Raw genomic sequence first — 12,120 nt, 5'->3', positions numbered from 1 at the left:
CTCCCAGCCCTGCCCTAATGAACCCCCATGTACAACTGCCTTTAAGGTAGAATGGTTTTAAATCAGGCAAGAGGACTCTCGCTTTGCTCAGTATTAAAAAGATATTTTCCCTGTCATTCTGAGAATGATCCTCCCACACAGGCATATCCCATGATGAGATTTTTCAGAGCCCATTGAATTTCCAGAATGGTCAGCAGATCTGAAGAGCTCAGCTCTGTTGGGAAGGGCATATTTTTCTGATTCAAGTACCCAAGAGGGCAGTTGACCCAAGAACTTTGGAGACCATGAGCTTCTGAAGCTTCTGGACTCAACTATCTGGGGGTAGGGCCACAAGGACTGGGCCCTAAATAAGAAATCAGTGGGCTTAGCCTTCCACAAGGAATAGAAGCTGCCTAGTTCTGTCAGTATTACCCATGGATGCCCATAAGGTACCTAAGCATCAGGGAAACTGAGGAGTTAGTGAAGTTATTTCTTCTGAGGACAAACCCTTTGGGTCTTTGGTAAAATTTGGATTCAGTCAAAAGGCCACACTTAAGGACCTAGAAGGCCACCTGTGGCCTGAAGGTGCAGGTTCCCCACTGGTGGAGTAGACATATTCTGTCCCCTGGAGCCGAGCAGAGCTAGAAACAACTGGCTGAAGTGGCAAAGAGACAAAAGCGGGCTTGATGGGCTTGATGTAAGAAAGAACTTCCCAACCGTTGGAGCTATCCAAATCACGATAGAAATAGTCGGCCTCAGGACATTGAGTGGGTTTCCCCTCACTGCTGTTTTTGTTGACTTGTGTCAGTCAGTCTGAATCTTCCTGACCCCATTTGGGGCTTTTTTGACAAAGATACTGGAGTGATTTACCATTTCCTTCTCCAGCTCATTTTACAGATGAGGAAACTGAGGCAAACTGAGCATTAAGTGCCTTGCCCAGGGTCACACAGCTAGTAAGTGTCTGAGGCCAGATTGGATTACAGGAAGATGTCTTCCTGACTCCAGGTCTGCCACTCTATCCACTGTGCTAGCTAGCTGTCCCCTTCCCCTCACTAGAGACCTTAAAAAAAATCTGTACTTGGGTCCATTGAAGGGAGGATTTTTGTTTAGGTTCAGGGTGGACTTGATGGTCAGTGAAGCCCCTTCCAGATCTCTGATTGTGATGCTCTGAAAGTGTCAGAGAAGCCCAAGTAGCAAGAGAGATAGAAGGGGCCCCATTCCTTTCATGTCACCCCACTGGTGCCCTTGTGGCCTCATCTACCCCTTACTTCCTTGCTTAGGCTTTCCTGCACGACTGAGCCAGAGCCTGTCCAACCAGGAATGCTTATCGATGTCAGCAAGTACCTGGACTCCCTGCAGTACCGTGTCTGGAAGAAGATGCTGAGCAGTATTGAAGCTGGTGAGTAGGAGGGGTGGTTGGGTTCTCCAGGATGGAAGAGGTGGGGGGTAGGGAAGGGAGTACATAGTGACAAGTGTATTGAAATAGGAGTCCAGGCCTGAGATCCACCTCTGCCCCTAACTTAGTGGCATTATATTGGGCAGGCTACTTCCCTAACTTTGAGCCTCAGTCTCTTCAATGAGGAGATTAGATGTCCTGAGGCCTCTTCCAGCTCGAAACTTAAGTGACTTTGCTTCTGGGTGAGCACTGTGACATACAGGTATGTCCCCTAACCCCTCTCTGTTTTGCCATGATGAGAAGCTCTTTAGTTCTGAGGCACATGTTTTCATTTCCTGGAGAGAGAGAGATGGAGAATTTGGAAAGCCTCCAGAACAGGTTATTATAACAATCCAGAAAACAGGACCTATGAAGGCAAGGGAAATGAAATGGCTATTGTGCAGCAGAAAGCCTAGATGATTCTTGATCATTTTCTGCAGAATGTTGTTGGCATGAGCTGAGCATGAATGAAATGTGTTGGTTCAAACCTAACTGACAATTTTGCTGTCAGCTTATATGAGCTGCAGTTTCCATCAGGGCTCCCAGCTGGGATGAGCAGAGAGCTCCCCCAGTCTACTCCAACCTCTAACCCTGTTCCTCCCACCAGCTCTGACTCAGGCACTGCTGCTGTAGCTCAGCCTTATTACTTAGCTGCTGGTGGGCCCTGGCCTTTGAGAGAGGGTCCTCTGCCAGGCCTCCACCTACCCACAGGGTTGGTAACAACCAACTCAAAGGTGGCAAGAGGATAAAGCTCGGGTGTGAGAAGTGGAGAATAATAGAGGATTCTGGCATAGGGAAGGGGTAAGGGAGGGTAAAGCAGTTCTCCCCATCTCCCCTCCCTCATATCAGATCCTAAAACAAGCTTATCCTAATAAGATGTAAATGCCTTGCATTACATTCTTGTTAGGGTTCATCTTAGTGGATTTGGCCCAACATTTTGATCTGTTGAGATCTTCTGGGTTGCTGATTCCACCACCCAGCTGGTTGACAGTACTTACTTTTTGTTTCCTCTTTTTATCTCGAGCATATAATGAGTGCTTTGGGGATTAAATTAATATTAATGGTATTTGTATTATGAATATTAATAATAATTAATATTAATGATTGCTTTTTTAATTAAAAGCTAGAGGGGGCTAGATGTCTGCCTCTGGAAGCAGGAGGAAATCCCCCTAGCTTCCTATTTGCCATCCAGATGACCCCTACTTTTAAACCAACCTATACCTCTTCCTGCACCTTACTCTTCTAGTTGGCCCCATTCTGACAAAGACTTCATCCAAGTACTGAACAGCAGTGGACACTACCCTTTAAATCAAAATAAAAACCCCTTCTCTGATCCTTTTTCCTCCTATTGAGCTAAAGTCTCCCCAACTAAATTCTGGCAGCTAAATTCCAATGTGGCATCCCTACTCACTCACAAACCTTCAGTCTCTTCTTGTCTCCTGGCTGCTTTCCTACTGCCTACAAATGTGCCCTATGCCCTCCTCAAAAGACCTTCATTTGATTTTTCCATCCCTGCTAGCTATTGCCCTATGTCTCTCTCCCCTTTCATGGCTGAATTCCATGAGTAGGTCATTTAAGATAGGTGTCACCACTTCCTGTCCCCTCACGCTCTTCTTAACTCTACAGTTTGGCTCCAGCCCTCTGCATTCAACTGAAATTGTCCTCTCCAAAGTTACCATCGATCTCTTACTCGCCAGGTCTGATGACTTTTTTCCATCCTCATCCTTCTTGACCTCTCTGCATCCTTGATACTGTTGATCACTTTCTTCTCTTTGATACTTTTCTGTAGGTTTTTGGACGCTGCTCTCTCCTGGTTCTCCTCCTACCTGTCTGACCACTACTTCTTAGTCTCCTTTGCTGGATCTTCATCCAGTTCATGTCCCCTCACTGTGAGTGTCCCCTGAGGTTCTGCCCTGAGCCTGGGCTCTGTCCTTTTCTCTTTTCCTCCTATACTGTTTCACTTGATGATTTCATCAGCTCCCATGGATTCAATTCTCTCTCTGCAGATTACTCTCAGATCTATTTTTCCAGCCCTAACCACTCTGCTGACCTCCAGACTCATATATCCATCTGTCTATTGAACATCTTGACACAGATGTTCCTTAGACTCAACAGTCCAAAACTTGAGCCCATTATCTTCTTCTGTCCCCTCACTCTTCCCCACCCTTGCCTCTATGAGACCTCCCTGTTCTATTTTTGTTTTGCTTTTTGGTGAGGCAATTGGGGTTAAGTGACTTACTCAGGATCACACAGCTAGTAAGTGTCAAGTGCCTGAGAGCAGATTTGAACTCAGATCCTCCTGACTCCAAGGCCAGAGCTTTATCCACTTCACCTAACTGCTCCCTCAGCCTCCCTGTTCTAAACTTCCCTATTACTATCAAGGTCACTACCATCCTCCAAGTCACCCAGGTTCATGATATAGGTGTCGTCCTTGAACCTTCACTCTCATCCAATCTGTTGCTTGTTATTGTTCAGTTGTTTTCAGTCGTGTCCAACTGTTCCTGACCCCATTAGGGGTTTTCTTGGCAGAACTACTGAAGCAGTTTGCCATTTCCTTCTCCAGCTCATTTTACAGATGAAGAAATTGAGGCAAACAGGGTTAAGTGACTTGCCCGGGGTCTGAGATGGGATTTGAACTCAGGAACATGAGTCTTCCTGACTCTAGGCCCAGCACTCTATCCATAGCGCCATCTAGCTACCCCAAATCTGTTGCTAAGCCCTATAAATTATACCTTTCCAACATCTCTTGTATATGTCCCATTCTCTGCTTTATCACTCTCACCACCCCAGTATAGACTTCTCATCACCTCAAACCTGGACTATTGTAGTGAACTGCTGGCCTCTCTGCTCCATTTATCCCCACCCCAGTCCCTTCTTCTCCATGCAGCTGCCAAAGTAATCTTCCTAAAGCATAGGTCAGGTCATGCCCTTTCCGTCCTCCATATACTCCCCTGGCTCCTTATTGCTTCCAGGATGGAATATAACATCCTCTGTTTGGCTTTTAAAACCCTTCATAAGCTGGCCCCTTCCTACCTTACCAGGCTTGGCCCTTTATTTCCCTCCATCGACTCTGTGATCCCGCGACACTGGCCTCCTTGCCTTTCGTCCCACAAGGAACTCAGTCATCCAGCTGAATGCATTTTCACTGGTTTTCCTTGATGGTAGAAATTCTCTCCTGCCTCACCTCCACCACTTGGCTCTCCTGACTTTCCCCAAATCCCAGCAAAAATCATACCTTCTGTAAGAAGCCTTTTCCAGCCCCCTGCAATGCTAGTGCCTTCTCTCTGAAATCCCCTCTCTCTGAAATCCCCCATATGTATTTTGTTTGGACATAGTTGTTTGCATGTTATCTCCTCCATTAGACTTTGAGTTCCTTAAGGGCAAGGACTTTTTTACCTTTGTATCCCCAGAGCTTAGTGCAGTGCCTGGCACATAATAAGGCCTTAATAAATGCTTGTTGTTGGCTTGCTGCAAAGTCAAAGAATGAAACAATCCCTACTCGGGAGGAGCTTACATTCTAATGAGGTAGATTACAAGTATTCATGCCCACCTGATCTATCCTTCCCCCATTACTGAGAGTTGCCCACTAACCTCCCCCACAATTCACTCAACGACCCCATTAACATCCTCTCCTGGAACACTACTCCCTACAGGTAACTGCCACTCTGTTTACTTACATCTCTCTTACTCCCTACACCATCACCTTCCTCCTCACCTCCTTTTCCTTACCCCTCATCACCCAACTTTTGTCATCCCTAGTATCTCTTCTCTCTTGCTTCCTTGGCCTTGAACCCTCTCCTTTTCGTCTCGTTCACCACGCTCTGCTTATCCCACACACCCAAGCTTGAATTCTTTCTGGTAGGAGATTTAACAAGGGCAGCCAAGGCTTAAAGTCCACTCTAGCCTGGGAGCTGTTGTGAGTGAGCAAGGATGCCCGCCCATGCAGATGTAAGAGCATCCACCAGATGGCAGCAGCAGCAGCCTTTCAGGGAAAAAATTTTGGAAGTGCTCAGTTTAGATACCTTTAGTGCAGGGGTTCTCCACCATTTTTGGGGGGTAATGGATCCCTTAGTCAATCTAGTAAAGCCTATGGACCTCTTCTTAGAATCATATTTTTAAATGCATAAAATAAAAAATGGGATTACAAAGGAAACCAATTATGTTGAAATTCAGTCATCAAAATATTTTTTTTTGAAAAAACAAGGTTAGAGGGCAGCTAGGTGGCACAGTGGATGAAGCACCAGCCCTGGAGTCAGGAGGACCTGAGATGAAAACCAGCCTCAGACATATGATATTCACTAGCTGTGTGACCCTGGGCGAGTCACTTAACCTGAATTACCTCACCAAAACAAAAAACAAACAAACAAAAAAAACCCCAAGGTTATAGAACCTAGGTTAAGAAATTCTGCTATAGTACATTAGTCTGAATGATCAAGGGCTTAGAGATCTTTGTGGAATCAGAGAATGTTAGACCTCAAACGTTCCCTTCCCTAGAGGTCATCTCATCCAACAGCTTGAAGAGCAAGGTGGGCCGGCTTCCACAAAGCAGGTCTAACAGGTGGGCAGGCAATCAACATCTATCAGACAATTACTGTATGCCAAGCATTGTGCTAAGTGCTGAGAATAAAAATACAAGCAAAAACAAAACAGTCCCTGCCCTCCTGGAGCTTCCATTCTGTTGGAGGAATACAACACATAAAAGGGAAAGGAAAAGTTTGGGACCACAGGGTGTGGTTAGGATAGAGAAGGTACCTGCTCTGGGGAAATACTCCTGGGCTGTGAAGCATAGTTCCCTACAGTGTTTGCTGGCCCTCAGAGCAATATCTTCCTCCCTCCCTCCCTCTTCTCTCTCTCTCTCCCTCTCTCTCTCTCTCTCTCTCTCTCTCTCTCTCTCTCTCCCTCCCCCCCTCCCCCCCCCCCCCCCCCCCCCCCTCCCCCCCCTGCTCCACCATGCCCTTGTGTGTGTATAAACACACACACACATACATACACACATACATATCGCTCTCTCTATATATACACACATTTTTACACGTACATATACATATGTATCTCACTCTGAAAGCTAACCTGTGTCTCTGTGTGTGTAATGTTGATATCTAGTTATCCTCCTAGAAGATGTGACTGGTAATAAAGGATGAACTCCAGCTTTTGCTATGGTCTTAGACAATCACTAGGACCAGGCTAGGACCACCCACTAGAGCCAGCTTCTCATGACAGCCGGGGCAGAAGCACCTATGGGGTGGACAGTTCTGCCAGACAGATACTGGAGGCAATAGTAACTGCTAACACCTAGCCCTTCGCCCAGAAACCTTGACATGCCCTCTGTATTTGACATCCCTCAAGGAATGGGTTTCCCTTCAATTCAGCTGAATTCAGTCAATGTGGATTACACATCTACCGTACGCCAGGCACTGTGCAAGGTGCTGGGGATAGAAAGAGAGACATTGAACTTTCCCTATCCACAAGGCACTCACATTCTCTCTGATTGGGGAACTATGTACCTCAAAAGTAAATATCAGATACATGCAAAATAAATACAAAGAAAGTCATGGGGGAGGATCCCTGAAGGCCTCGAAAGGAGGTTATACTTAAGCTGAGTCTTAGAGGATCCAGGAGGTCAAGGGGAAGCACAGAGCATTCTAGGATGGGGCACAGCCTGTGCAAATGCATGGCGGATGGAATGGAATATTATGGGGGACGGCAGATAGACCAGTTTGGCTGGAACTTGGAGTGTGGGAGAAGTAATGTGAAATTAGTCTAGAAAGCTTCGCTAGAGCCAGGTTGTACAGGGCTTCAGTTTCTGCAGTGATCAAGGCCCTACCTCGAGGGAAGGCATTTTCTGAAGGAAGGGAGAGCTGAGGAACATGAGTGGTTGTGGTTCAGTCATTTCCAGCTCTTGTGAGCCTGTGGACCTCTGTCCATGGGGTTTTCTTGGCAAAGATACTATAATGATTTGCCATTTCTTTCTCCAGGGGCAAACAGGTTAAGTGACTAGCTCAGGGTCATACAGCTAATAAGTTTCTGAAGGCTGGATTTGAATTCAGGTCTTCCTGACTCCAGACCCAGCGCTCTGTCCACTGGGCCACCTAGCTGCCTTCTAAGAGAGGATTAGGTATTAGAATATTATCCCAACCCTCATTAAACCTCAGCTTCCTTGTATCATCCATGTCACTTGTACCTCATCTTAGGCCTCCTGTAAACTTTACCTGCCATTGTGCTCCCCTTGGTCTCAATGCAGGGGCTACTGAATCCCCACCCTCAAATATGACCTGGCTATTATATGCCCTGATTGTTTTAGATTGAGAGGTACCTGCCTCCATTTGCCAAATTGTGTGTATGCCACTGGGGGCAAGTGGGCTATGGATGCCTTTAGGTGACAGCCTTGAACTTGGGGCTTATTTTCAGACCTTTGATGCTACCCTGGCAGGGCAGATTTGGGGTGGGGCAGAACCCAGGGATCATAAATTTAGTTGTGGAAGGTACATTCTATTTCTAGGCCATCTCTTCCAATCTCATTTTATAGATAAGGAAACTGAGGCCCAGAGAAGCAAAAACGGCTTTCCCAAGATGATACAACTACTAGCAGATAATAACAAAGCCAGGATTTGAACCCAGATGCTCTGATTCCAAATCCAGGGCTCTTTCATTGTGCTGTACTTCCTGAGCATCCCAAAGTCATTTCTGGGAACTTCTGGCAAGCCCAGGCCAAATCAGAATTCCAAAAGACCAGGATCCCCTGCCCATGAGTTTTTGGAAGTTCTGAGGGAGTGGAAAGATTGATAAAATTAAATGGTGTCCTTTATGAAGAGCAGCTAGGTGGCTCAGTGGATAGCACACCAGCCCTGCCATCAGGAGAACCTGAGTTCAAATCTAGCCTTCAGAAACTTACTAGCTGTGTGACCCTGAGCTAATCACTTAATCCTGTTTACCTCAGTTTTCTCATTTGTAAAATGAACTGGAGAAGGAAATGGCAAACCACTCCAGTATCTTTGCCAAGAAAACCCCAAAGAGTTGGACACAACTGATTGACTGAACTGGGGGGTGGGGAACCTGCTACATGTGGCCCTCTAGGTCCTCAAGTGCAGTCCTTTGACTGAATCCAGATTTCTCTGTGAAGGACCTAGAGGGCTGCATGTGGCCTCGAGACCTCAGATTCCCTATCCCTGGATTAGACAACAACAAATGCCTTCTAACCTTCATCCCTCAGGTCTGACATTCCAGGACCTTCTCTGAGCCCCAGAACTGACCTATTTGCTCGAAGACCTTGGCCTTCTTCCCATCAGATGCACACCCCCAGAGGTGGCCTTCGATGCCTCAGGGGCCCTAGGGCCACCTAAGAATTCAGGATAGTGACCCCGCCAGAGCCTGGAGCTTGTACCAAACCACATGGGGCACTGAATGACCTGACTGTTCCTCAGTAGTCAGCGCCATAACCTTGGAAGGCAACATTTTAACCCTCCTTCACTGATACAAGATTCCTAGGACAGATCCAACTCCTCTGGACCTAGGGTTTTTAACCTTTGTTGTGTCAGGACCTCCTGCCAGTTTGGTAAAGACTATGGATCCCTCTTCAGAGTAATGTGTTTAAATGCATAAAACAAAATACACAGGATTACATAGGAAGCCAATTACACTGAAATCATTATTAAAATATTTTTAAAACCAAGTTCATAGACCCCAGGTTAAGAACTTCTACTCCAAGTGGATACAGCACTGGCCCTGAAGTCAGGAGGACCTGAGTTCAAATCCAGCCTCAGACTAAACACTTGAACTTACTAGCTGTGTGACCCTGGGCAAGTCACTTAACCCCAATTGCCTAAAAAAAAAAAAAAAAGAACTCCTACTCCAGAGACACTTGGGATAGGGACAATACTGATTTTTATAATGGTTGATTCTATAATCCAAAGGGGGCTGACCAGATATTTCCCATTTCTAAGAAATCTGGGAAAGCCTGCATGGTAGAGGCTGTATAGCTGGTTTCAGAGCCAGGAAGGTCTGGGTTCAAATCCCATCTCTGACACACATTAGCTGTGTGACCTCTTAGATTCTCAGTGTCCAGACAACTCTCTCAGACTTTAAGTTGTAGAGTAGATGCCAGTCTCCACTGGTAAAGAGAATTTCCTCATCAGGAATCCCTTATGCCTACGAAATCACAGGTGTGGGGGAAAATGTCAAAAGGGGCAGAGTAGAATGGGATGAGCTGGGTGCCAGGTTGCCAAAATCCCTTTTCTTCTTCATCTCTCCTAGTGCCCTTCAGCTTTGACCCCAACACAGCAGCCGGCTGGCTCTCCGTCTCTGACGACCTCACCAGGGTCACCAACCATGGCTATCGGGTCCAAGTGGAGAACCCTGAGCGCTTCTCATCCTCTCCCTGCCTGCTGGGCTCCCGGGCCTTCTCCCATGGCTCCCACACCTGGGAGGTGGATCTGGGTGGGCTCCATAACTGGCGGGTGGGTGTAGCTCGGACTCGTCGAGAGTCTGGTGGGGACGGGCACTCGCACAGCTGCTACCACGATGCCCGCTCAGGCTTCTGGTACATCTGCCGCACCCGAGGAGTGGACGGGGATCACTGTGTGGCGTCCGATCCTTCGGCTTCGCCCCTGGGCCTTGTGCTGCCTCAGCGCCTGCGTGTGGAGCTGGAGTGTGAGGAGGGGGAGCTCTCCTTTTACGATGCTGAGCGGCAGTCCCACCTCTACACCTTCCATGGCCGCTTTGGGGAGGTGCGGCCCTATTTCTACATAGGGGGTACGCGGGCAGACACTCCCCCTGAGCCTCTGCGCCTCTGTCCACTCCATATCCAGGTCAAGGAAGAACTCTAAGGCCGAGGGCCTTGGAGTTAAATCTTTCCCTTCTCTAATTCAATACCCTTCCTTCCCACCTTCCCCATTGCACTTTCCCTAGTATTCCTGTTCATTCTCTACCTCTCTTCTACCTGCCCCTATCTTCTCCCCAGAACACTGGTTTTTAAGTCCCAGAGCCTGTGTTCAAATCCCAGCCCTACCACTTACTACCCGTGTGACCTTAGGAAAGGTCACTTCTCTTCTACTGGTCTTAGTTCCATCATTTTTTATTTTATTTTATTTTTATTTTATTTTTTAGAGACTAAGTCTCCCTATCTCACCCAAGCCAGAGGTGCAGTAGCCACACTAAAGCGCAACACGAATGCTTTAACCTGCCCCATTTTTCTGACCTGGGTCAGTTTGCCCTTCCTTAAGCAGCCTGGTTTCTCCCTTTCATTCTCAGGGCTCCCCCTATTGATGTTAGACTTAGCATAGCCACCCATCTGCTTTTGCCCCACTGCAGCCCAGAACCCCCATACTCCAGCAACCCACCAGCCTCAGCCTTCCCCAGTAGCAGGGATTCCAGGTGTGAGCCGCCACTCAGCAGCCCCCTCATCCATAGATGACTTTCAAGGTCCTTTCCAACCTCAAGAGAGTCTGTGATGCTGGGATCCCTTCGCAGTTTGGTCACCAGATTTCCCAACTTGCTCTGTGAGTGATAAGGTCATAGAATCTAGAGCCCCAGAGACCATCCAGTCCAACTCCATCATCCTACAGAGGGAGGTGAAGTAACTTACCCAGCGTCACTCAGGTAGTATTTGGCAGAACTGAGAGCTGAGCCTAGGTCCAGATAGACTATGAGAGGTTAAAGGGCAGGAAAGCAGCTAAGTTCAGAAGAAGCCTGAGTGCCTGGCCTTTGCTGGGCTGCTGCTGACTCTGCACTTTAAAGGGTCTCGCATGTTTTTCCTCTCTGGTCCTTTTTTTTTTAATTAAATTTTATTTTATTTTCACAAAGATTTGCCTTCACTCCCTCCCCTCTTTCCATCCTCCCCCCTTTGAGAAAGCAAGAAAAGTAAAACACTTATTAAAAACATGCATAGTCAAGCAAAGCAAATCCTCACATTGGCCATGTCCCCAAAATAGGACTGTTTTCACTCCTGAGTTCATCACCTCTGTCAGGAGGTAATTAGCACGTTTTATCATGAGTCCTCAGGCATTCTGGTTCATTACTGTGTTAACCAAAGTAGGACCATTCCTTCTCTTTCTTTTCATCCTCCCTTGCCCAATACCTAAAGAAAGTTGCCACAGCCCAGTTCTTAACCCCCTTTCTGCATTTCCTCCTTGCTCTTAGCCTTAGCTCATCTATGAGTAGGCTCTGATTTACACCATAATACATTGCCCAAAACTGTCATAAAGAAGACAGTTGGAGCATCACCCATGTCTGTATAAGAATGACATCCTAACTGCAGGGTGTGTTATTCACCATAGGCCCAATATCAGACAAATCATGGAAATAATTAGCAGGATATCTTAAGGGTTAAAACCTACATGAACCTCTACAATCACATTCTAAATCCTCTAAAATGGGTATAGATGTATTATACACATTGATTAAAGCACCCCAAATATACCATAAGGTGTACATGCTGCATGTAAAAATAAAATTACTGTATCGCAGATTGGACCTATGACATGATGAAAATAAACATTGGACATTTAATTGCCCATGCTGCTTGCTGCTTTAGAAGTTGGGTTGGCTATCTAGGGAAGACTCATCTTTCTGAGTTCAAATCTGGCTTCAGACACTTACTAGCCATATGACCTTGGAGTTTCCTCATCTGTAAAATGAGCTGGAGAAGGAAATGGCAAACCATTATAGTATCTTTGCCAAGAAAACCCCAAATGGGGTCACGAAGAATTGGA

At 46.7% G+C, this 12,120-nt stretch overlaps 1 protein-coding gene across 1 annotated transcript in view; it reads left to right on the top strand.

Annotated features, from left to right (window-relative positions):
• Positions 1-11,239, top strand: part of TRIM35 (tripartite motif containing 35) — a 34,726-nt gene extending 23,487 nt beyond the window's left edge. Inside the window, exons 5-6 of the mRNA XM_027850594.1 lie at positions 1,260-1,378; positions 9,665-11,239. Coding sequence (XP_027706395.1) covers positions 1,260-1,378; positions 9,665-10,236 — 691 coding nt within the window. The 3' untranslated portion in view covers positions 10,237-11,239. The remainder of the gene's footprint in view (positions 1-1,259; positions 1,379-9,664) is intronic.
• The last annotated feature ends 881 nt before the right edge of the window (positions 11,240-12,120 follow it).

Source organism: Vombatus ursinus, unplaced genomic scaffold, assembly GCF_900497805.2.
Source record: "Vombatus ursinus unplaced genomic scaffold, bare-nosed wombat genome assembly UNPS02009062.1, whole genome shotgun sequence".
Taxonomy (NCBI): Eukaryota; Metazoa; Chordata; class Mammalia; order Diprotodontia; family Vombatidae; genus Vombatus; species Vombatus ursinus.
This window is presented reverse-complemented; position numbering and strand designations above follow the sequence as displayed.